The sequence below is a fragment of the Galleria mellonella genome, unplaced genomic scaffold, assembly GCF_026898425.1.
Source record: "Galleria mellonella isolate WM207_F2 unplaced genomic scaffold, CSIRO_AGI_GalMel_v1 utg184, whole genome shotgun sequence".
Classification (NCBI taxonomy): domain Eukaryota; kingdom Metazoa; phylum Arthropoda; class Insecta; order Lepidoptera; family Pyralidae; genus Galleria; species Galleria mellonella.
Window position 1 is genome coordinate 12,614,741 of NW_026442025.1, and position 26,757 is coordinate 12,641,497.

The following is a 26,757-nucleotide window of genomic DNA, read 5'->3' on the forward strand; positions in this document are numbered from 1 at the left end:
ATAAGCCTGTTTTTAATGTTTATATATGAATAAATTGATTATTATTATAAAATTCGTCAATCCTAAACGGATTTTTTTAAATTCTTTTAATGTTGCAGTTGCTGTTTTTTGCGAATTAAAATCAACCTATGTAAGGAGGCCATAAAACTAATATTAATCCTAAGATTAAGTAAACTTAGTAAAGTACTAAGTTTTAGTACGTTTTACTAAGTCTATTTACTTACCAGAGATCTGAGCAGACTTTCAGAATTAAAAAAAATTATGTCATTTTTGACATTTTATTTTTGTCATATCTTACATAGTCGATACAAGAAATAATTCATACTTATTTTTAATTTAGACTCATTATTTTATTATAAAGATATGCAATAATTTGTTCCTTTTGCAATGTCAGTCTTCGATGGAGAAATTGAGTTTCAATCGGTTTATATGGTTGATTATGCGAAAAAAAATAAACCGTAAGTACCTGAAATCTTAAGGTGAAATAAATAGGAATTGTATATAAATATCTTTTTTTAATGGTTAATAAATGAATGATAGCCTGCGCTAATAGTATACGCTGGCGGGGCTGCAGTGAGGGATGGTAGGTGGGGATGAAAAGGCAGGCCAGTTAGTCCATCGTGACGAATTCAATAAACTAGTTCATCGTAGGAACGACCTGATAGAATATATTGATAGCAATGAGGACTAACCTCCTCATTACTAACAATCCCTTCCCTCCAATTGACCTGATTTCAGCCTCACCTATTAAACCTCAGTAGCGGGGGGAACAGGATTGTTAGTAATGGATCAGAGAATCCCCTGCTAGCAATATAGCACCCTGGAAATTATGGCGATGAATTCATCATGATAGTAAGCTGCACTGGTGCTCCGCAGCGTATCCCGTTAGCGCAAGCGGGGTTACCATTCCATTTTCACCCATCAAAAAAAAACCTCAGTAGCACCCAATTAGCGTACACTAGTAGTACAGACGAAGTTATCGTTAATTATAGGTAGGTTACTTCCTTGCCTACTAGTCCTTTTCTACTTATACAATAGAAAACAAACTTAATTATGTCCGTTGAAATATTTCCATTTAAACAAATTGATCTTCGAAATTTCGATTTCATAAATCTTTCCTATTTAAAAATATCAATAAGAAACCTATAAAATATATAGTAAAAATGAGCATAAGAAGTATCTCGCAGGTGGGTCGGGGGTGTCCCGACCCACCCGAAGATTCTCCGGACCGTAGGTGCTAGGAGAACCTGGCTCCTTCGGTCCATTTACACGTTTTCACATTTCGTATTTATACATCTATAATGAAAAACTTTGTTAGTGCGATATAGGAAAACATATTAATACGTCATATGAAGATATAAGCATGCTATATGATATTTGTCGTGCAAACGATTACTTGTCTACAAACTAGTATGAGTAGATTATAGCTCCTAGATCCCTAGATCCTCACAGGCTTCTTATTGCGAATTTCTAGTGCTGTATTTCTTAAATAAGTCTGTTGTAACTACAATGCCGTCTGTTATTCAGAAATTATTCAGAATGTGATTAGAAGCGTGTTCATAAAAGCACAATGTGAGAGGATAGCTACTGATCCAAAAATATTTAGACTTTAGGCTCAAAGCACTAACCGTAATATCCTTGCTATCTCTTAGCGTCATCTATCGGTAAAATATATTAAAACTACACCAAAATGTCTACCTAAATTTAATCTTTCACGTTGTTTTCATATAATCCTTAGGGTATCCACTGTAACTAAGATATTAATCTGTCCAAGATTATTCCCTAATTGAATGTTTTTACTAAATCATTTTGGACATGACTAAGAATAGACCAGTTCCTTGTAAATATTACAAGTGTAAGACAGATGGCGCTATTAAAGAATTGTAGTTCTTTGATTTATTGATCATTACGTCGCAGTAACGCCATCTAGTATAATTTTTTAATGTAGTCTTTCCCTTATCGAAAGATCCATTCCCAGCAGTGAGAAGAAAATAGGTTGTTATATGGGACAATGTAATACGGGATTAACTATATACGAATAATAACAATAATTATAATAGACTCTTTATTGCGCACAACAGAGATGTATAAAAGGAGTATTTATACAGACTGTGCATATACAAAAGGCGGCCTTATCGCAAAAGCAATCTCTTACAAACAACCTGGCATAAATAGTAGATAAATACAGAGAGAAAGGTAAACGACGTAAGTCAGACACAGTAAATAAAAAAAAGTAACCAAAACTATTTATCTTATAGGAAAAGTCCCCGTCGCAAAGCAGTAGATGATAACTGCTTGATTGTAGGATTGAGCAGAGACGCACTCAAAAGTAAGGACGCCCCCCGACGTTGCCCGGACATCCTCTGTCCTATTGAACATGAATTCTACAAGAAATCCGTAGAGAGAGTAAATATAATTTTGATTTTTTTAATTTAGTTTCGGTTTATAACAATTTGTTCCATTTAATGTAAGTAGTTACATGGTCATAGAACGAGAAGTAAATGCAAGATTTTTTTTACAAGTAAAACCGTTTTAATTCCATGTAATTTTTTTTAACATATTCTTAATTTTATTCTAGTCAACATCTGCGTTTCTTGCCCATTTTTCTTTTTAGAAACTGCTTTACAAATTATGCAAAAATCATTAAAAATATTTTAAAAACATTTAACAATTACATATATGTACCTACTTATTTAAATTGCCGCGTGGTCCCGGCATAGAATACGCTAACTCTTTCTTTCTCGTGGGTGTGGTAAGAGAGAACATAATAGTCGAGAAATGGATAGTAGCGCTCCTCTTAAAACATCACCAAAAGACCAACTGCGGTTGCCAAACCACCTGTCAAACGTGGCAACTACTGGCCTTCATTATGGGGGTGGCCTATGTTCAGCAGTGGGCGATTAACGGTTGATGTGATGATATGGGGGGAAAGGATTGTTAGTAATGGAAACTGGGGGTCCTATTGCTAGCAATATACCCTACCAGGTCAACCTCCCTGTGGTCTCGTGGAAACCATCGTGTTGAATTCCAGGTGTAGTCATCACGATGGGCCAACTGACCTGCCTTTTTCATCCTCACCTATCATCTTTCACTGGTGTCCCGCCAGCATATACCGTTAACGCAGGCGGTGCTACTATTCCCTAGTCATTCATAAAAAAAGGTATGATTATCTGATGACGATGACTCATTTAAATGAAAATTAGGTAAGCTACTTCTATTCTATTCTATTCTATAAAATATTCAGTTCGCAGAAGACTATCCAAAGCTAACGAAGAAGTACATGTCAAAAGACATCGACCCGACGCCGATAGAACATGAGATACAGGATCTCAAAAGGACCGAATACTTGACTAAGTATTGCTCTAGAGGTACTCACGAAAGATACCTAATTCATTAATACTCCACACTCTATCAGGTCTTTTTTTAATGGGTGATAATTGAATAGTAACCCCGCCTGCGTTATCGGTATACACCGGCAGGGCATCAGTGAAGGATGATAGGTAAGAATCAAGCAAATCAGTTAGACCATCGTGACGAATTCAACAAGAATTGTTCAAGATGGTTTCCAGGGAGACCACGTGGAGATCGACCTAATAGGGTACATTGCTAGCAATGGGGCTGTCAAACTCCTTTGCTAACAATCCCTTTCCCCCCACTCTATCAGGTCAACCTCCATGCGGTCCCTTCTGAAAACCATCGTGGTTAATTTCAAATGAGTTCGTCTTACTTCACTTAATACTTTAGGCCAACTCCTAAACCTAAAATAACTCACTGGTGCTCCTTTGGCAATCACCATTAACGCAGGCATGGTTAACATTCCATTTTCATCTTAAATACAATTATGACTTAATTTTCTCTTAAAAACCAGTTTGACAGTTAATTTAAAATCTCTTAAATAATGTTGTACCTATAAGCTTACTATTTACCTATTTGCCTATACTATTGCCCTTGCAAACGTAGTTAAAGACGACCCCATCACCCCGCTAGATGGAGTATAGACCTTAAATACATTGCAGGGAGTCAGTCAATGCCACCAACATTCATTGACTCCCTGCAACCCTCGGCACCGTTCTTTATGACAATTTATGGCGAAGACCTATGTTCATTAGTGGTGTTGTAAGATCACATCACTAGTGTATATGGGACATCACTAGAGGTGGACACGGATTGGTTGATTAAATAGCATGGTATAATAATGGCTGTCTGAGTAATGAATAAAGGATCTGCAATAATTAAATAGACCATCTATTATTAAAAGACTGTAAAAATATAACAGTGGATAGATAACACGAATGATGTAAAGATAACAATGATCAAGTCCACTGTTGCTACCTATCATCTCTAAGCGGCTTGAAACTCCTGCCATAAATTATTTCATGTTAATCATTTCTCTCCAGACACAACTGACCTTTGATAATCATCGGTCAAAAGAACGGGAACATTTAAAAAAACTTTACATGATCACGGTACAGCAGAATCAAGAAGATAGTACTTCTCCCTATTACTATTGTAATTTTTGGGATCCTACTATTTTATTTTCTATATTTTCAGAAATTTATTTTTTGAACAATAAAAAAAATCCTCCGGATGCTCGTTCAAGTTTTTTTTTTTTTTTATACAACAGAATGGCAAACAAGCTGACGGGCCCACCTGATGGAAAGTGATAACCGTCGCCTATAGACATGAGCAGTACGATGGACATAACAGAGTATACTGTTTCGCCCATGATACCCCCCATGCGTTGCCATTCCTGAGGACTCAGGTGTTATTCCTCTGTACCCAGTAAATTCACGCCATATCCCACCCTTCAAACCGAAACACAACTATGCAAACACAACTGCTTCACTGTTGAAACGCGAATGGGACAGAGGTACCCAAGCAATCGACTTTTGTACAAAGTCTCCCTCTGGTAAGTTGCACATTATTATCAGTATTAGATTATTCATTAGATAGTAACTATGTAGGCAGTTACCTGTACTGAATAATGCCTGGGCCCTTAGTCAATGCTAGGCCCCTTGCCTTCTCTTGCTTGCATTGACAAAAAAAATATTCGAAAGCATTTCTTCAAGTGAAAATTACGACTGAACATTTTTATTTACAAATGCTCAACGCAAGTATTTATTTTAGTATATTTCATATAACATTTTTCAAATTATTTCATGTGGAATAATTTTATAATATAGAACACGCTTTTACCAGAGGGAAACTTTGTACAAAAGTCGATTGCTTGGGTACCTCTGTCCCATTCGTGTTTCAACCGTGAAGCAGGTGTGTTTGCATGGCTGTGTTTCGGTTTGAAGGGTGGGATATGGCGTGAATTTACTGGGTACAGAGGAATAACACCTGAGTCCTCAGGAATGGCAACGCATGGGGGTATCAGGGGCGAAACAGTATACTCTGTTATGTCCATGGTACTCTCATGTCTATAAGCGAGCTTCATCAGGTGGGCCGTCAGCTTATTTGCCATTCTAAGTTGTATAAAAAAAAAAAGAAGAAAACTGTTACTTATTTTATATATTGTGCTTTTTTTTGTATATGCATTCTTTTATCTCTTTTTACTGTAAGTTTGTTGTTATTTGTGTGCTGTAAGTAATGGAAATAAAATATCTATCTATCTGTAGGTTTTTTTTATGAACTAGATATGCATTGTCTAAAGGGGTCGACATATTTAATCTGGCCCTGATTATTACATAGAATTGCCATTCATGTCGGTGAATCTGGCACGCCGGGCTCGTGCGCTGCAAACCCTGCGCCTCCCTGACGATATTTACATCCCGGACACCAGTAACCTCAGTTCTTACCGCCACCCTAAACCAGAGAAATACGCAGAGCATCCCTCTGCCATGTCTATGAAGCCGAAGTTTGACCAATCATTGCAGAGTACGTACATTTCACATTTTTATATATATATATATATAATATATATATATATATATATAGTAGCTGATATAGTAGTATAATAGTAATAAATGCAAGTTTATTGTTCCCTTAAGTGGATTCGTTATCTTCGTGTAAATTATTAATATAGATGTTTGTTTGCTCCAACTGGTTTTATCTGGATAAAAATTAAAATGGACCCAGTAAATGGCGATAGGGAGCAAATTAACATTTGCCACGACGGCTAGTCTATTATAACTAAAATTTTGATCCACAGAGGAACTTCGACGCATCCTGCGCGTGCGCACTGGCGATACGACATATGGCGCGTGCCACGGGTTACTCGGCCAAGTTGTGCTAGAGAAGAATCCCTTCGGACCGCCCCGCGAGGAACCCAAATATGGAAGATGGCTGAACCCTTACATTTATACATACAGGATTTAGTGCAATAAATAATTAACTATAGTCTGTTTCAGAGTTTCAAAAGAACTTAATAATTACCTGGTTAACTTTAATAATTACCAGTCTAAGACAGTCTGTTGATATCCAACAGTAGTACAAATAAAGAACCGGTTAATACCGGTTTAATTTACGTGTGAATTTAATATTTTTCACAGCCGCTCAATATGAAGGATCACGATTTGATCTTGAAACTAGTCGAGCATTCTCGATCTAATTACATGTAAGTTAAACCGGTATTTATTACATTAAAATATAATGTACACTTACGAAACATTTAACAATAGAACTATAATATTTTTTAAAATAACTGGAATTAATTAAATCAATGTTTTAATTTGTTATTAAATTAATTTGGAAATTGTTTATGTAATAATAAAATTTCAACAAAATTTAATTACTTTTCCGTTGAATTCTGTTAAAACAAATTATATAAATAAATATGAAACGAAACGATATTTCTAAACAATATTTTGTCTAACGAATTCCTATACATATCTTAATAATTATTATTGTATAAATACATATATAACTGTAAATTATGAATTAATTTGGAAATATATGAAAATATTAATAACAAATAATTACTGTTCTATGTAGGTATTTTTATTGAATTTTGCAGGAATATGTTTAAATAAACTTTTAATAAAAAAATAATTGTTTTTATTTTTTGCAAATGAACTAAAACCTGTGACTTGAGTTTTGGGCGCTCAATTCTTTCTACCTATCAGAACCTGGACAAAAATAAAGATAAAAGTAATTTTTAATTTTAGGCTTAAATTGAAGTTTTATAAATATTGCCACTGGACTTGTTTTTTGGACCCATATAACTGTATCTCGCGGCCTCGTCCACATGAATCCATTTATAAAGTAACATGCTAAGTCAGGACATAACCTACCCATATACCAAATACTATTCACATCCGTTGTATAATTTTTGCATTAAACAGTAACAAACATACTTGTTTGCCATTCTAAAGTTGTATTAAAAAAAACATAAGCAATCAAAACCGATATGCCACGCACGTCACAAGTGACAATACCTCAAAATGCAATAAATTGAAATAGTAATAATTGTTAAATTATTTAATTTAATTATGCAAAAACATTGGAATTGCTTTAGGGAAATTTTCATGAGTAATGTATAGTTAATCGAGAAATAAATAGACCTACTGGATAGACATGGATCATTACCTCACAATATACAGAAAGGACTACCTGTGGCCAAATCTGCCAACATCGAGAGATGCAGGAGGTGCTGGTAAAGAATTAGCAGAGTAAGTGTAAGAGTAGAAAGAATCTATAATAGTATAGACTTGTTTACAAACACTTTTAAATCGTCATTAGCTTACTGACTCTAAAAATAAACGGGTTGTATGTTTTTTTTTTCATATTTGTTATCTCATAACTCCGTCAGTTGTAGATCAGTTTGGAAAAATTTTTTTTTTCTCTGAAAGGATATATGTACACATTAGTCCCATAGAAATAATATCAAAATCGGTACATTAATTTAGTTTTTAAATCAAAATAACTGATTTTGGCACAATTAAAGTCGTTTTTTTTTTTTTTTTTGGGAAACAATTTATATTATTTATGTGTCTATTGCTGGATTCGGAATGTTGTTATCTACTGAGAAGAACCCGCAATGAACTTAGCAGTTATTCTTTTCAAATATCTATTAACATAATGTGTATTTATTTAAATATACTAAATCTAATATAACACGGTCCTTGTACACTTAAAGCCCGTTTGAGAGGTAACAATAAAGCTTTTATTGTTACCTTAATGACAGGAGGAGAAAAGTTCAAAATCCTACAGCTTGATCACTGTTATTAAAACATGTTTTTAAAGCTGCGACATTACTATTTTTGGACCTAAGAACTTGATTTCACAAAGGTCATTGATGCTTCTGGTCTTTCCCAGGGTACCAAAACTGTCAGGGCAAGAGTTGGCCTTTTATCAAGCATGTATGCAGCACACGCGTCCTCCAGACTGCAGATGTCCACAATACATTGGCGGAGAAATGCCCCGGCTGCCTCCAGGGAAAGAGGGAGGATGGAGTAGAAATGAGGTATGTTTCTGTCTTTCAAATTAAGATATATCACGGTATAGAATAATAAAATGTCAATGCTGTTTTATTTTAGTTATTAGCTTGTATATTAATGATGTGATGATCTATGGAATCGAAACATGGTCCTATATTCTCCATGTTTAGAAATGACAGACTCTCCATCGTGCCTCCGATCAAACTGTTTATATGTAATTATTTCTTTTCATCCAAGCGTTGCCTGGAAGAGATCACTTTTAGCGATAAGGTCGCCCATTGTTTTGTCATTGTGATTATTTCATGTAATTGTTTATATTTATAATAAGTTTACTATTGTAATCTTTTAGAGGAAACAATAAAGAGTATTTATCTATCTACTTATTGGCCGTATATAAAGGTTTAAAATTACTCAGCAGGCTATGGAAAGGGCTTGGAGTTTGTTTGGATAACAAAATCCAAAATGAGGATATCCGCAAAACAATCAAAGTGACCGACATAGGCCGAGGATAAGCAAGCTGAAATGGCAATGGACTGGTCACATAGCTCGAAGAATCGACAACCGATTTAGAAGAAAGGTTCTTGAGTGGCGATCCCGCACGAGCAACGCAATACGAGTATAAGACAACTCCCATCAAAAGGAGTAACGACTTCAAATGTATTACAAGGAGTTGGTGGATACAGATGGCTCAGGATCGTTTCTTATGATAGTCCATGAGGGAGACCTATGTTCAGCAGTGGACAGATAATGGCTGAGATGATGATGATATTAATTACAGTTTTACAGTCAATACTCCCCAATGTTTAATTCCAGACACCCATTTCAATAATTGAATATTGGATATTTCATTCAGTTAATAATTTTTTTCATTATTTTGAAAGGAATCACTTTTCTTCCAGATAATGGGACCATTGCTGGATCCTAAACTATATCCTGTCCGTGTAGCTGCTAGTCCAGAGACGCCTACATCCAGATACGATCAGCCTAATGCATTTTTGGATAAGGTATAAATATTTTTGTGTAGCAAAATCGATTTGTATTTTTAATATTATTGCGAAGATTACTTACTACTTGTTTAAATTATTCAAAACAACAACTTGTATTAACCATCACATTAGCTACTTGCATGGACCCATGCATACATAACATATTCCATACATGACGAAATTGAAATAACAGAATAATTTTAAGTGAGTAAGTGATAAAATTGAATATTTTCCCCGAAGAAACATCAGTAGAAAAACAAATTTAAGCTTCTATACTTATAAAGAAAGGTTAGATTAGGTTCTTTCATACTTTTGATTAATTCAAACCAATTATTATGGACTTATTTGTATGTAATATTATTACATTGTTCTATATTTCTGATTTTGTACTTATTGTATTATTAATATTACGAATTTATCACATTCAAAATATTGTAATATTGTTATCGAATAAATTAAATTAAAATGAATAGCTTAACACGTTCACGCCGGGGCCGACTTTAATGTTTTTTGCTGCGTGGCGGCGCTCTAATTGATGCTAATAGCACAATCGAATACGTACCACCGGTGGTACGCGCCGCCAGAAAAGACAGTCTAGTGCGGGCCACCGGTGGTACACGCCGCCAGATAAGACAAACTAGTGCGTACCACCGGTGGTACGTATCGTCAAATGAGACAGTCTAGCGCGGGCCAGCGGTGGCCCGCGCCGGCGTGAACGTGTTATGTTACGCCTCCCTGTGAAAATATTATTACTATTATATTATCACAGACTGTTCTGTAATAAAATAGCAGCAATCAAAAATCTTCTCCCCACATTTGTTCCTTACACTTTGCTATCTATATGTTTTTCCCTCAGCTCCAATCCAAGTATCCGATGCTGTACAGCATTCTGCAGAACGAAGCGTCGCCAGAATTGAAACAGAGAATAGACAGGGATCGTAATAAGACTACTTACCGTGTAGACTACTGTGAGAGTGGTGAGTGCTGGTGAAAAAACCGTCATGATACCATAAAACATCAAAATCTTCAGACATTTAACATGTTAGGTCCCGTAGGCATTACAATGCATTCTAAGATATTTTTGGTGTTTAAAGACATTTACCATTATATATATATATATATATATATATATATATATATATATATATATATATATATATATATATATATATATATATATATATATATATAATGGGGTATGAAGGTCCTATCAAAAACATATTAAATATAGATTAACTAAGAATTGCACTATCATGTGCATCTATTTAACATAAAGAGTAGATAGATAGATACTCTTTATTGTTTCCTCCAAAAGATTACAATAGTAAACTTATTATAAATATAAACAATTACAAGAAATAATCACAATGAGAAAACAATGGGCGACATTATCGCTAAAAGCAATCTCTTCAAGGCAACCTTTGGATGGAGAGGAGCAATTATAAACAATTTGGTCAGAGGCACGATGAAAAAGTCTGTTAATAGTAGATGTACCTATTATATTGTCCTACTAATATTATAAATGTGCCGTGTGGTCCCGGCATAGAATGGGCCACTCCTTTCTTTCCCGTGAGTGTCGTAAGAGGCAACTATGGGAGTTTAATGGTCAAAGGATAGGCAGCAGCATCTCTCTTAAAAGATCACCAAAGCCCAACTGCGGATGCCAAGCCACCTGCCAAGCGTTGCGACTGCTGGCAAAACCTCCAAGGGGAGGCTTATGTTCAGCAGTGGACAGTTAAAGGCTGATATGATGATGAATATTATAAATGTGATGTGATAAAAATGTTTGGGTGTTTTTTTAATGGAATGGTAACCCCGCCTGCGCTATTGGTATACACTGATGGGGCACCAGTGAGGGATAATAAGTGAAGATAAAGCAGGTTAGTTAGCCCATCATGACAAATTCACTAAAGGACCAGTCACGACTTCCAGGGGGAACCGCGAAGAGGTCGACCTGATAGAGTATACTGATAGTAATAGGGTTGCTGATCCTCATTACCAACAATCCCTTTTCCCCCCGATATTTGGGATGTTTGATAGTCCAACTGCTGAATGGATTTGAATGAAATTTGATCTTAATTTAAGAGTAAAACCGCGAGCAACAACTACTATTATAAAAGCTAGAAGCAATAGATAATCTAGATTTTCATGATGACCTCCAGGACCTGGAGCTAAATTTGAACGTCTTCAGCGAGCGGCGGATGAAAGCGGAACAGGTCCTTGCGCGCAGCCGTTGCGACTGCCCGGCGACCCCTGCAGGGTAGGGCCCAAACCACGGAAAACTGCACCGCGCACCATGTCCAAACAGGCTAGCGCTGGAGGTGCTAGCGACCCAAGAGCTAAATGCGGTATTATGCTGTTTCATATGATTTCACAAAAATACTATCTTCACTCCTGTCGACAAATGTGGTACAAAAGACAGACCTAATGCTGCAGGCATTCTCTATCTGTCAACCTTTAGGGTGAGCAGAGATACTCGTTGACTGTTTAAAAATTAAATTATTTCTACTTTAACATAAAATGGTAATTACATACATACAAATACCAGAGGGAGACTTTGTACAAAAGTCGATTGCTTGAGTACCTCTGTCCCATTCGTGTTTCAACCGTGAAGCAATTGTGTTTGCAGGGCTGTGTTTCGGTTTGAATGGTGGGATATGGCGTGAATTTACAGGGTACAGAGGAATAATACCTGAGTCCTCAGGAATGGCAACGCATGGGGGGTATCATGGGCGATACAGTATACTCTGTTATGTCCATGGTATTGCTCATGTCTATAGGCAACGATTACCACTTTCCATCAGGTGGGCCGTCAACTTGTTTACCATTCTAAGTTGTATAAAAAAATACTGAAAGGATACAAATTGTAATCGTCAATCAATGATTTTGGAACCTTCCTTTAAAAAATCATTACTTACGTTTTCTTTAAGTCTAAATCTTATTTATTTTAACCAAATAATTTACTGGGTACAGTAAATTTGATATTTTGCTCTATAGAGTGTACTTAAAAAATAATAAAGTATTTATTGTTATAGAAACAACATCAGCAGTGCCACCTCTCGGTAAAACTGAATACCAGGACGGTGTGTCGAAGCTGGGAGCCATCATCATGCGCGACAAACTGCACAGGAAATAAACGGAATTGTTTGCATTATAAACAAACACTGAGTAAAAAGACGTTTGGAAAAACAAATTAATTTATATTTTAATCAACTTCTAAAAATAAGACGTAACCATTGTGTTTGCAACAGAAGTGGACTCCATTACTGTGGCAATATTGAGTACTGAACCCCTGACAGAAAGTTTTTCACATCAACTGTACCTATCTACTGCTGAACATAGGCCTCCCCATAAAGTTTTGCCAGTAGTTATCACGTTTTAGAGAGCTAGAAGCCTCTTATAAACCATAATTTGTAACTTGCTATTCTACAATAATAATTTCTTTTTTTTATACCACGAAGGAGGCAAACAAGCATACAGTCCGTCAGATAGTAAACGGTTACTGTAGCCTATGGACACCTGCAACACTAGGCATGTCACGTGTGCGTTGCCGATATATAATAATCTTAAATTACCCGTTTTGAAAAACCCCGTACCGTAGTCTTTAAAGAAAACCTCGGCAGATACCTCATTCCACAGCCTCAGTGTTCGCGGGAGAAAATTTCTTTGAAACCGCACTGTACGTGACCATTTAAGTTCAAGCGTGTGAGCATGAGTTGTCTGTCGATGGTGAGCAATGCATTGATATATGTATAATGATAAAGTGACTGTGGGCATCTTTTCAATCAATTCCACAAAACACAATCCGTTATACAAGCGGTAAAACACAAAGGGAGGCAAACTATCAACTTAGACTTAAGAGCTCGATACCGCCTGTGAGCTTAGGATCGTCGATTATACTCATAGCTTGTCTTTGAATGGAGGGCAAGAGAATGGTGAATCGTACACAAAATTTGTTAAAAATAAAATAATAAACAATCATTGTGCATTTTAGCTATTGCAAATTGATTGCAGCTTACGCATAACTAATTCTCTGCCTCTATCTCATCCATGTTTCTACCGAGAAGCAGTTGTGTTTGCATGGCTGTGTTTCGGTTTGATAAATGGGATATGGCAGTGAATTTAAGGGGTACAGAGGAATAACACCTGAGTCCACAGGAATGGCAACGCATGGGGGGTATCATGGGTGAAACAGTATACTCTGTTATGTCCATGGTACTGCTCATGTCTATAGACGACGGTTACCAGTTTTCATCAAGTGGGCCATAAGCTTGTTTGCCATTCTAAGTTGCATAAAAATAATTTTCAATAAAACAAATGCTGATAAATAGACGTTTATGTATAAAAACACGTAAATAATATGTCATGTTGTTGACGACCGTGCACTAGATATGAGTTCTCCTCTCTTGTACAATGTGGTGCCTTCTCGCCTCTCCTCTCTCCTCCCTGACTGTTCCTCTCTCCTGACTGACTGTTCCTCTTTCCTCACTGACTGTTCCTGTCTGCTTGATACCCTCGTTCTGCTGCTGCTCTCGTCGTGTTGTCGGAGCACTACAGCTCGCGCGTCTGATGTGTTACGCTCTCTGGAATACGAAAGATATTCCAATTAATTTCTCCTATTGTGATTATAATATTGAGTCCTTTCTAAAATAATAGAATGTAAGCGGTATAATAATATTATCAGATCTCTATTTCATTCTTATCTACTTGGCCTACATATGTAAATACTCGTAAATAACATTTACATGTAACAAATATTTTAACAAAATATATTTAATGTATGTGGAACCGGTTAATTATGTACCAATTTAAGTGTAAGGACAATGGCGAAAATCTAAAAAGTTTTAGTTTAAAAAATTGTACAGCGTTTCAGAATTCAGAAATAACGAATGTTCTTTGTGGTCCTTCGAGCCGGATATCATTAAAGTTATAAAATGGATGACCAAAAATTCGATTATAATCTCACCTGCCGAGCGAAATAAGTCTATCGATATCAGACGCACGCCGCACCTCGCCCGCAGCGGACAGCGTTACTCGCAGCGCTGCCGTCGACACAGAGCCAGCCAGTACCGGTGGCGGAGACGCGGGTGGGCTTGACGCCGCCGACGCCGACGCCGAAGCCGACGCGGCGGACGACGCCGCCGAAGAACCGAAAGCCGACGGCGACGAGCCCACCGCCGAATCTCGTTTGGCCGAAGATTCCGAGCCGGAGGTAGATCTACGCCGCGGCGGAGGCGCCGGTCTTGCCCGAGACACTGACGCAGCTGGGATATGAAGCGATGCTGTGATCACGCAGCTGTCGTCGTCTGAGCCGCCTAGTGTCTGACAATATTAAAATACAGAGCCTAAAATTTTAGCTTACAACAAAATGGAAATTATTCAGATTTTCTGTAAGATAGAATTTAAAGACATATCAAAATGGAAAATAGCATTAGATTTATTATTTGGATCTTAACTTTGTCTGGTATGATAATTCATACATAGAAAATATATCTTGCAAGACATACGTACATTAAATAATACCTATACTATATCTGGATGATGATTATATGTAGAAGATATTAATAAAAGTATATGAGTAGCAGGAGTCAAAACTCTATTTTTTTTTATTTGAGCTGTCTATATATTTATTTCGGCAAAATGTATAAACTGCATATAAGTTCCCTGATTCACCTCTTACGACACCCACGGGAAAGGAAGGGTGGCTTATTCTATGCTGGAACTTACACGGCAATTAGTAAGGATTAAATAGGATTTATGACAAGGTAAAAAGGTAAGATTTATGACAAGCTAAAGGTAGTACCTCGTTGTAGTCGGAGGCGGAGTCGTTGGAGTCGGGCGCGGAGTCTGCGCGCGCGGCGCCGCCGCCGTGCTCGTCGCCGCTGCGCACGCGCACGCCGCCCACGCCGCTGCTCACACCGCCACTGCTACCACAGCAATTACAACTTATCAACTAGTCATTACCGGGGGGAATAGAATTATTAATCCAATTGCTATTATTATCAAATTGATCTTGACGCTGTTCCTCTTAGTCACCATCGTGATTAATTCCTAGTAAATTCGCTGCGATGGGCCAACTAACTTGACTTGATCGTCATCTATTATTCCTTACTGGAACTCCATATATACAGGATGCTCCAGCATATACAGGATGCTCCATTCTGTTTTCATGCATTAAAAACTAATCTTTGCCTGCGACTTTGACAGTGTGAATGGGACATATCGACAGACAGAGATAAAAAGTAGCGAACATAATATTCTCTTGTATCCCAAATAGTATGTGTACGTTAAATTTCATGACGATTATATGAACCATTAAAGTGCCAAAAAATAACAAACATTCAAAGTCACTTCTATTTTTTTTAAATACTATGAATCTTTTTTTCTAATTTTCAAACATGAATGAAACCAATTTTCTATATAACTTAAAATAACAAACATGCTGACAGAATAAATGACAGAAAGCAGTGTACGTTACAATTTCTAAAGACTAAAATGTTATTTCGTACCACGTAATTTCACTGCCATATTCTATCCTTTAAATCGAAACAGCAATACAAGAACAGCTACTTCGTGGCAAAAGCACAAATGAAGAAGTCTGCCTCTTGTAAAACTGCTGCTCGACTTTATCTCCATTGAGTATAATACAGTGAGTGATCATTAACTAACCTGGTAACTATAGTCATAGTGGAGGAAAACGACCCCGATGATGTGTCAGAGGCAGTTTCCCTCGTTCTTCTCGTGCGGGAGTATGTTTTGTCAGTACTGCGTCTGTCAACGACATACATTGATATTAATGTAACAAAAGAACTAGGGGACTTGACTCTATATGACTGATATATAGCTAGTGTTTTTAAGATTTTTTTTCTTAGAGCAATAGCTACAAATTCTGAGATAAAAACCGAGTTGAAAAAGGCTACTCATACGAAGAGTTAGTCTTTTTCAATCCAGTTTGTATTGAACCTAATAACAAAATGTAATTTGGCGAAAGGGTAAAATTTATAAATGACGATCTGCCAGATACAGCGTCATGAATATGGACAGTATCCATAGATATCACAGAGTGTTCAGCCTATTAACTCTTATATGTCAGCATTCAGACTACAGTATGGGGTTCTTCAAAAAGGATATAGTAAGGTTTCTTCAGGGTAGGCAATGCGCACCTGACTCCCCTAGTGTTGCAGGCGTCTATAGGCTACAGTGATTGTTTACAATCAGACGGGCTGTATACTTGTATGCCATCTTTACTGTATAAAAAAAAATCCTGAGAACTAGAGAGTTACCGCTGTACCTAGTAACGTCTACACCAAAATACTGAAACAAGCACAGTATTTGACAATTGAGAGGTACCTATAAATACAAAACAAAATATCTCCCTGGTGGTATTTGAGGTGATCACCTGGCATTGTCGGTGTGGTGTCCGCCGGTGGCGGCGGCGCCGTGCAGGAATTCCTCGCGCGACCACACGCGCCGCGCCGCGCCGTCCGCGCCGCCGCCGCCGCCGCCGCCGCCGCCAGCCGGCGTCGCGCCCACCACGCTCGCCCCGTCCACCACCGATGCAGGCACTGGCATATTTCTGCGTAAATAAATGTATACTGTAGAGATTATTCTTGGTATTCTTAATTTATTTTATCAAAATGCTACATATCCCCAAAGTTTCTTCTAATTCCTTCAATTTATTTATAAAACAATAACTACGGTTTATTAGATACACCGCATAAATACTTGAGTCTTTAATGTATTCCCAAAAAGGGTTGACGTCAGGCAGGCGGCCGGTCGTAAAACTATAAGTCAAATCTTTTTTGTAATATGGATAAGAATAAAAGTGATTTCGATAGGGCTAGGGCGTACATAGATGGACTGTGTGAAAAATGATATGGCCAGATTGGGAGTGAATGCGGATAGAGAAGAATGGAAGAGAAAAACATATTACGCGGACCCCAAATAATAATTGGGATAAGGGTAGGCAAATGATGATTTTATTCTCTAGCCCTGAAGTAGAGCGAGAGAAGCAGTCACTCTAGGCTCCAGATGGCAAAAGACGCCAGAAAAACCAAATATGATAAACAATTAGGAAATCATTATTGAAAATAAAATGATAGCATGTTTTAAGAGGATTGGGAGCAGTGTTGAACGATCCCAAATACTAATTTAACAATGTAACAGTAAAACCTTTCTTAATTTTAAAGAAACAGGAGTATACTAATTAAAGCTTCTTAATATAGATACGATTAATGTTGATATGTATTTGCAAAAAAGTAGATTTACATTTAATATAAAACTATAACTGAAAGCCTCGACTAAAGGACTCCAAAAAATAATCTCGCACTACCCTGATCAATGGCTGGGGCTGGCGATATTTACTCTCATAATCCATCTTTGTATCGTAATAATTAAGCCCATTCAAAGCCAGCTCCGCCAGCCATTCTATAAGCTGTCTCACCATAAGCATTGATAAGATAGAATCCTGACGTCCTAGCTTAAGGATATCATGTACTTATAGTGTTTACCCAGTAGGAGGCCGACAGTACTCATATACTTCTTTTGGGGTATGTAGACCTCTATAACGGATTTCCCAGATGTCATGCTAAGCGTAGTAACTTACTGTGCGCGGCGCAGCAGCAACGCGTCCAGGTGTGCAGGCTGCGCGTGCAGTAGCTGCACGTAAGCCAGGTGCAGCGTGGCCGCCGGCAGCGCCCACAACTCCGCCTGCCTCTCCACTAGTTGCCGCACCACGTTGATCACGTCCACGCGCTCCGACAACTGCTCAGCACTGTAATGTACATAGAAAAACTAAGTTTAGCCTCTCCTCTCTCCTACCTGACTGTTCCTCTCTCCTTACTAACTGTTCTTCTTGGAAAGATTTTCATATTTAAGACTATGGTGTCTTTAAAAGAAATCGACTCAATAAGATAAGTAATACACTAGCGTGCCGATGTGATGTAACTATTGAAATCTCCAGTAGACAATCCTTTGAATGGTCTTTTTAAAATGCTGTATCGATCTTGACAATTATTCATTTTAATAATTCAATAACCTTGGTTGATGTAATAGTTTAATTAATAGGTATTTCCATTTAAATATATCTCAGTGAGTATGCCAGTCACCCAACTAACTTCAAAAGATTCGGTTACTCAAATTTTTCAAAAGAAATTTTCAAATTTCTTCTCAGTCCATGCTTACATTAAGAAACAATTTTATATTCCAAATTTTTGCTTTCTAAATTTTGTAATTTTGGCTTTACGTTGATAGTTAAACGATTTTATATGTATAGATTAAAACAAACCTTGCTGCTTCATTAGGCTTGTTTCTGTGCAATATATTTGGCGCGAAAATAGTGGCCAGGTTCGCAGCGTCCATTTTGTTTCCTGGCTGGTGGTCGTCCTCAGAATGAGTTGCAAGTTGCGCCAGGAATGACAGAAGAGCGTTCAGGGTGTCACGATGGGCTGCCGGGAGAAGCTGCACTATGAGCTTCAAGGCTTCCCACTGGAGACGACGACTTCGAATTTCTGAAGCGTTTACATCGATACTGTTTAGATATAGTTGACCAAACTAACATTATATGTACCAGATAAAAATAGATTTTTAGGCGATTATTAATACAACAAAGGTGGTAAACATACTTGTGCTAAGCTGTTATTTACATTTCTACAATTCTAGAAGTATCTGGTACTTATTACCAATCTTTGTTACATGAAGGTCTTGCATCACAGTGCCTAGTAAAATCACTACCATATTTCACCCTTCAACCAAACTATAAAAAATATCCTCTGCGTTAAACTATTTCATAAAATTTTCTGGTCAATGTACAAACGTCTCCTTCATTTCCATATTAAAAATATTGATAAATACTCACTCTGTGTCTGCAAGAAAGGTTGGTACAAATCTCTGCAGAGAAGGGGATCGGGCAGGTCTCGCAGGAACTCCTTCAATAGAGCGGCCACGTCGTGTGGACAAGCCGAGGCGTCAACCGCTGAACATGTACCTCGTTCCCATTCTTCCCGCATCTGTAAATGCAAATATTTTAATCCTATAGATTTTACAATCTCGTTTGGATTTCAAGAAGTAGCAAAATTTGATGGAAAGTAATAACTGCTAATTATATACACATTATTATTGCCCTTGACATCTCTCACTTGAGCTGTGTCTGATGACTAGCTCGCTATGTCTCGTATCAAAGTTTACAAATATTAACTTTAACATTCAGAACTATCTTTAGTTCTAGACTATGCTTTTCTGAGACTGGAGACATGATCATTACTTCAGCCATTACTTTAACCACTGACTGCTACATAAATATTGGCCTCTCCCATAGACTGTCACATGATACTCCCTGTCTCCCTGCAAATTTTAAATCATCGCTCTATCTAGATCAGTGTTTTCCAACCTTTTTCGTGTCATGCCCCACTAGAATATTTCTAAAATTTTTATGCCCCCATACATAATTTTTCCCGACAAAGTTTACTTGCTGACTCTAATCGCCCAGTTGATATTTTGGTAATGTCAAACGAAATTATACTTAATAAATATTTACAGCATTTATTTTACTTATTTTGTTAAATTTAGCACCGATATCTACTCGTAGCATTGCATTTAAATGGCCCGGAGCAAGAGGGTTAAAATCGCTTCGAGTCCATTTTTTAATTGCCCTCCCTTAACCATCAAATTGCCCCACTGCGGGGCGTGGGCCCCACGTTGGGAAAAACCGATCTAGATAGAAGAAACTCTACAATGCGTTTATTGTAATAGGTGGTAATTCTAAACAACAAAGCGCTAATAAGCGGCTAAGTTTATAAGCAAATATTGTATCACAAATTAGGTCGACCGCACCGCTGTTGCAACAGGCAATACGTTTGGGAAAACATCTAATTTCGTTTATCAATATTTTATAAGTCTGTTGTTAGCCAGTTCGTGTGCTCACGATTTATATAGAGCGAGCTGTCACAACAACGATTAGTGAAATTTCGCTATGAAAGCTTTATCCATAGAAATACGAACTGACGACTTACTATAGTAAATCTATGTGAAATTGTTACAGCAACGTTTATTTAAATAAAGTGCCAGATTCAATTATCAGTCGAGCTAATTTCTAAACCCAAACATTAAATGAATTAATGAATGAGTATACTTTATTTGCATTATACAATATAGGAAACAAGCAAGACAACAAATATAACGATACAGTTGTATAAGTACAGTAAGGCGGTCTTATTACTGAGAGCAATCTTTTCAAGACAACCTTAGGGTAATGGACTAATTGTTGTACAAGTAGGTATGATAGTATTGTATAATGAAGAAAGTTAACAGCGTAAAAGATTAAGGAAAATAATTATAAGTATCTTTATCAAATTCATGCAATTCATATACAACATGAGAGCAACTAAGTACAAATGGGCAAATTCGATTACTTTTAGATCTCTTCCAGTCAACATTTCTCAGCCGGATAGGAAACATAGATAAAGTAAAAGTATTTCTATTTTGTAGTTGAATTCCAAAAGGAACTCTTTAATCGACCATTATCTAATTCATACTCCAAAACTAACCTGTCTGACCCTTTTCTTGGATCCTGATACCCTGAAGAGTCCAATTGTGTGCAAACAGTGCCGACGCAAGTGAGCTAAACACGCTGTCACCAACGCTGGGACCCTTGGCCCGCCGGATTCTTCCAGCCCTGACCAACCCCAATCGCCAGAGTCGCAGGATTCACTCTGAAATTAAAGAAATACGCAAATAATTATCTGGAATTAAATTGTTAAAATAATGAATATAACAATCTTTGCGAGCTAATCATACATTGATACTTTTAACAACTTAATTACACTACGTGGCTCACATTATTTATTTACTCGTGTCCAATCTTGGTATTTTACAAGTCTTATTTCTTTATTTCTCTTGTAAACATATTACCGAAGCTCATGGAAAAGATAATTTATGACGAAATTTTCCCAATTCTCAGACCAATAATTATTGAACAACAACATGGCTTTATTAGCAAAAAATCCACTGAGACCAATCTTTGTGAATTTGTTCATTATACAACAGAATCAATGGATAACGGCTACTAAGTCGATGTGGTGTACACTATTCTAAGACCTTCGACAAAATATCACATTTAATACTTGTTCAGAAGCTTGAGAGATTGGGGATTCACGGAGATTTACTTCGGTGGATTCGTTCATATCTTATGAATAGGAGTCAGGCTGTTGCTATTAAGGGATTTTGTTCTTCTTTCATCCCCGTTACGTCAGGAGTTCCTCAGGGCTCCCACCTAGGGCCCCTCTTTTTCAATTTATATATTAATGATATTATAGTCGCAATAGAATACTCTAATTTCATAATTTACGCTGATGATATGAAAGTATTTAAGACTATTAAATCCAAATCTGATTGCTTATTACTTCAAAACGACCTTAATAATTTAGTAACTTATTGTGAATCTAATCATTTATACTTAAATATAAAAAAATGTAGTATTATTACTTATTCTAGAAAAAGGAATAACATTATATCTGAGTATGTCATAAATGATGAACAATTGGATCGTGTTTCAGAAGTCAAGGACTTGGGTGTTGTTCTCGACTCCAAAATGACATATGCAAATCATATTAATGATATAACTTCAAGAGCATATCGAATGTTAGGTTTTGTGCTCCGCGTCGGTAGAGATTTTAAGCATTGTTCCACGCTTACTTTATTATATAATAGTTTTGTAAGAACAATTTTAGAATATGCTTCTACTATTTGGAATCCTCAATATAAAATATATATAAATATGATAGAGAAAATTCAAGCCAAATTTATTAAATATCTCTGTTTTAAATGTCCACATTGCAGATCTAATAAAGAAAAACTATTAAGTATGTCTTTATGTAAACGACGTTTTGAGAGAGATCAAATATTTTTATACAAAATTATAAATAATCTTATTGATTCACCTTTTCTGTTGAGTAATGTTAATATAAGGTGCCCCGGGTAAATTCTAGAAATAATAAATTATTTTGTACACCTATTTCACACACGAATTACATGAGTAATACGTATCTTATAAGAGCTTGCAATTGTTATAATCAGCAGTTCCTCTCTTTAGATGTATTCAGAGAAGATTTAAATTTATATAAAAAACACGTTAGAGAGGAACTTCTGGCAAACCCCGTTTAATTGGATAGGGAAAAATCATGTTAAAATTGTTATTGATATATTTGTTTTCTTTTTTTTATTGTTAAGTATATGTATGTGTATGTGTGTATGTGTGTGAGTGTGTGTGTATGCATACGCACATATTTACAAGTGTGTGTGTGTGTGTGTGTGTATGTATATACTATTACACACACACACATATATATTTTATGTTCATCAATATCATATATAATATCAATAATCATCCGCTCTCGATTATTTAGTTTAGTTTATTGTGGAAACTTTACTGATTTATGTTATGGTTATGTATACTTTTTTATATGTTTTAGATATTGTATGTTTCCCTTTTAAAGTAAAATAAAATAAATAAATTACAATGATCTGTTATATATATTATCTACAAGGGTGTACTATGTCTAAAAGAGATCTCTTTCAATTAACCAAATATATTATTCACTAAACTCTATTTTATCTCTTATTCTGCCCTACATGTGGGTCCCTTCAAACCAAAACACGCATTTTAGAGAGCTATACAAAATTTTCGACTCTGTTTTAGTTGTTACCATTTCTTATTTACTTTAGTTCTATATCCATTAAGAACTGTATAATAAAAATCGCATTATCTTAGTTGTGTGCTTAAACATCTAATCTAAAATCTGAAGCGCCATTTAGAAAAGAACTATGTTATTAGTTTTCCTAGTTCTGAAATCGACGCATGTGAAATAACAGACAAGAAGCAATATTTAGAAGCGTTTCATTCCTAAATAATTAATTACTAACTCATCGCTCAAACGCTCTAAATAACTTGGCTTGCATTAAATGCTATTAAATTTAGTTTGTATATATCACAAGTTCTAAATCTAAACATGTAAGATGAGTGTGTACAGAAGGACTAAAAGTGCGCATTGTATATCATGCGAAATTATTGACCCTCCTCTAAAAATTTAGTCTTACTCTACTATCACTAGTATACTAAAACAGAAAAGATTTAGTAATTTATAAATAATATCCCTAGTTACTGGATTACTAAATGCATTATTGCCGAGAGAATTGAGAGATTTTGTGCAAAAGTCGTCTGCTTAGATATCTCTGTCCCATTCGTGTTTCTACCGTACAGCAGTTGTGTTTGCATGGCTGTGTTTCGGTTTAAAGGGTGGGATATGGCGTGAATTTACAGGGTACAGAGAATAACATTTGAATCCTCAGGAATGGCAATATATATATATATATATATATATATATATATATATATATATATATATATATATATATATATATATATATATATATCAGGTGGACCGTATTTTCTTTAACTGTTAATGTATATACAATCTTCTCAAACTTATGAGAACGTGCACCTAATATATATATATATATATATATATATATATATATATATATATACATTGGGCGAACAGAGAAATAAGTAGGCGGTGCATGTTTGAATAGAGAAAAAAAAAAACAATAATATGTTACTTATGTAGAAAATCAAGCAAATTTGAGATGCCTCTCGAAGAAAAAGATTTATGACGTATGTAATAAAATGTTGTGTTTGTTTATACACAAATCGGCGCATAGTGTTCGCCCGCTGTATGTCTGTATGTTTATTTATCTTGATGCTAATTTCATTTTCTGTAATTATCACCTCTTAAACTTTAGTGCTTTATTTATTGGGACAACCTCATAGAAATAGTAACGCAGAACACTAGTTGCATCGCTAGCAATATACCCAATCAGGTCGACCTCCACGTGATCCCCTCTAGAAACCATCGTGTTGAATTCCATAAGTGTATTTTTTTTTTGGTGAATGAAAATGGAATGGTAACCCCGCCTGCGCTATCGGGATACGCTGGCGGAGCACCAGTGAAGGGTGATAGATGAAAATGAAAACAGGCCAGTTAGCCCATCATGATGAATTCAACAGGAATTAACCATGATAGTTTCCAGGGGGAACCACGAAGAGGTCGACCTGGTTGGGTATATTGCTAGCAATGGGATTTTTAGTCTCCATTACTAACAATCCCTTTCCCCCCTCCATAGGTGTATTCAAAGCGATAGGTTAACTGACCTGCCTTTTTATTCTCAGATATCATCCCTCATTGGTGCCCCGTCGGCGTATGCCGTTTGGGATAACTATTCCATTATCACCCATTAAAAAAAATATAGATTCTTATAAAATTTTGTTTAATACAAAAATCCATTTAGTCGTTTAAGAGTAACTTCGTTTATACGGCTTAGAATGGCAAACATGCTGACGGCCTACCTGATGGAAAGTGGTAACCGTCGCATATACACATGAGCAGTACCATGGACATAACAGAGTATACTGTTTCGCCCATGATACCCCACATGCGTTACCATAACTGAGGACTCAGGTGTTATTTCTCTGTACACTGTAAATACACTGTAAATGCACCGCCATATTACACCCTTCAAACCGAAACACAGTCATGCAAAGACAACTGTTTGGGGGGAAACGGGATTATTAGCAATGGAGTTTGACAGCCCCATTGCTAGCAATATACTCTATTATGTCGACGTCCACGTGGTTCCCCCTGGAAACCGTCGTGAACAATTCTTGTTGAATTTGTCACGATGGGCTAATTGACCTGCTTCATCCTCACGTATCATCCTTGGCAAACACTGACGTGCCCCCTGATGGAAAGTTGTAACCGTCGATAGACGCGTACCATGGACATGGAGTATACTGTTTCCATTGTCATCCATTTGGAAAAAAAACATATATTATTTATAGCTATATAAAACAAGAATGAGACGCATATCTATTGCAAACGACTTTTGGTTTGCCTTCACGGCCCTAGTCAAAGTCTCTCTCTGGTTATATTATTGATTAACAATCATTCAAACATGTTTACAAACTTTCACATATGAGTATAAATAATAAAATAGGAATAAAACGTACAGTACAATTGGTCAGGTAATATTTAAATACAAATACATGTGGGTCGGATGATACACAGGATAACGGCCCAGACAGCACGACAGACAGCTGCTTCCGAAGGCGTGTCTGTACAAACAGACAAACAATGACGAGTCAGCCGCCGCAATAAATCTTAGAAATGACGCTCCGAGCTCGAAATTATTGACGGCTGTTAGTTAGGTCATAGCAAATTATCTCTGCAAAGATACTGTGAATATACCTAATGTTAATTTTATTTTTACATATAACTTGTTCAAAATCATGGAAAATGAAGCATGTTTAATAAACGGCATATATTTTCGAAATACAACTCGATATTAATTACAACAATTAGTCGGTTCTCTTGAAAAGATTGCTCTCAGCAATAAGACCACCTTACTGTACTTATACAACTGTATCGTTACATTTATTAATTGTCTTGCTTATTCCCTATTAAGTATAATTCAAATAAAGTATATTCATTCATTAATTGTCCAAAACTCACTAACGAGTCCAGTAATAATGCTAGATTTATTTATAAAAATAGTAAATTTTTTATAAGAACAATAGCGAACAATCCGACGGCCCACTTGATGGAAAGTAGTAACCGTCGCCTGTAGACATGGACCCATAGAATTCTTTATGGTTAAAGACTATGGTGTTATATGTTCTGTATATTCAATGTCACATCATGCCCTTGAACACAGGCAAGCACAACTGCTTCATAGCAGAATTACAAATGGGGCGTATTCAAGCTAATTACTTTTGTATAAAGTCTTTCTGTCTAAACAAGGCATCTTCAGGCAAATTTATAGATCACTGATCGGATTCTAGTGTTAATAGTTCGACGTCCAAACTGAGAAAATTTTTGCAGGGCAGAAAAATTTGACTATTATAGAAAATTAATATTTAATGGTCGAAGGATGAGCAACAGCGTCCCTTTTAAAACATCACCAAAGGCCTAACTGCATTTGACAATCCACCTGCTATGGGGGGAAAGGGATTGTTAGTAATGGAAACTAAGAATCCCATTGCTAGCAATGTACCCAACCAGGTCGACCTCCTCGCGGTTCCCCCTGGAAACTATCATGGTTAATTCCTGATGAATTCATCATGATGGGCTAACTGACCTGTTTTCATTCTCATCTATCACCCTTCACTGATGCTCCGCCAGCGTATACCGTTAGCGCAGGCGGGGTTACCATTCCATTGTCACCCATAAAAAAAAACCATGTGGGTTTTTTTTAGCTAAGCCTTGTAGCTATTGGTAAAACCTGCCTAATGGAGGAGGCCTATGTTTAACAGTGAAACGTTGAATGTAATATGATAATGA

General features: G+C 36.5%; 3 protein-coding genes across 4 annotated transcripts in view; 2 read left to right on the forward strand and 1 right to left on the reverse strand.

The window, feature by feature from the left end:
• Positions 1–273: 273 nt before the first annotated feature.
• LOC113511993 (uncharacterized) lies at positions 274–6,797 on the forward strand. The gene is made up of 5 exons (XM_052893791.1): positions 274–458; positions 2,259–2,406; positions 3,245–3,368; positions 5,695–5,880; positions 6,155–6,797. The coding sequence occupies exons 1-5, from the start codon at positions 388–390 to the stop codon at positions 6,319–6,321; spliced, it is 696 nt and encodes a 231-aa protein (XP_052749751.1). The 5' UTR covers positions 274–387; the 3' UTR covers positions 6,322–6,797.
• A 556-nt stretch (positions 6,798–7,353) lies between these two features.
• On the forward strand, positions 7,354–12,627 carry LOC113512147 (uncharacterized). Its single transcript, XM_026895952.3, has 6 exons — positions 7,354–7,613; positions 8,260–8,407; positions 9,281–9,385; positions 10,224–10,344; positions 11,530–11,715; positions 12,403–12,627. The coding sequence occupies exons 1-6, from the start codon at positions 7,519–7,521 to the stop codon at positions 12,501–12,503; spliced, it is 756 nt and encodes a 251-aa protein (XP_026751753.2). The 5' UTR covers positions 7,354–7,518; the 3' UTR covers positions 12,504–12,627.
• A 1,061-nt stretch (positions 12,628–13,688) lies between these two features.
• Positions 13,689–26,757, reverse strand: part of LOC113512037 (uncharacterized) — a 69,864-nt gene continuing 56,795 nt past the window's right edge. The window contains exons 5-13 of one of the 2 annotated variants that reach the window (XM_052893771.1): positions 20,911–21,075; positions 19,224–19,374; positions 18,654–18,876; positions 17,973–18,140; positions 16,767–16,943; positions 16,037–16,138; positions 15,171–15,291; positions 14,334–14,689; positions 13,689–13,950 (exon numbers count right to left, since the gene is read on the reverse strand). In XM_052893771.1, the coding sequence (XP_052749731.1) occupies positions 13,731–13,950; positions 14,334–14,689; positions 15,171–15,291; positions 16,037–16,138; positions 16,767–16,943; positions 17,973–18,140; positions 18,654–18,876; positions 19,224–19,374; positions 20,911–21,075 (1,683 nt within the window). In that variant the 3' untranslated portion in view covers positions 13,689–13,730. Of the gene's footprint in view, positions 13,951–14,333; positions 14,690–15,170; positions 15,295–16,036; positions 16,139–16,766; positions 16,944–17,972; positions 18,141–18,653; positions 18,877–19,223; positions 19,375–20,910; positions 21,076–26,757 lie in introns of both variants that reach the window. The other variant, XM_052893770.1, reaches the window with a different exon arrangement.

Coding starts and splice junctions, on each gene's coding strand:
- LOC113511993 (XM_052893791.1), top strand. CDS start 388: ATGTCAGTCTTCGATGGAGAAATTGAGTTTCAATCGGTTTATATGGTT. Junction 3,369..5,694: donor GACTAAGTATTGCTCTAGAG/GTACTCACGAAA, acceptor ATTATTACATAG/AATTGCCATTCATGTCGGTG. Junction 5,881..6,154: donor GTTTGACCAATCATTGCAGA/GTACGTACATTT, acceptor TTTGATCCACAG/AGGAACTTCGACGCATCCTG.
- LOC113512147 (XM_026895952.3), top strand. CDS start 7,519: ATGGATCATTACCTCACAATATACAGAAAGGACTACCTGTGGCCAAAT. Junction 7,614..8,259: donor GCTGGTAAAGAATTAGCAGA/GTAAGTGTAAGA, acceptor GGTCTTTCCCAG/GGTACCAAAACTGTCAGGGC. Junction 11,716..12,402: donor CGACCCAAGAGCTAAATGCG/GTATTATGCTGT, acceptor TTATTGTTATAG/AAACAACATCAGCAGTGCCA.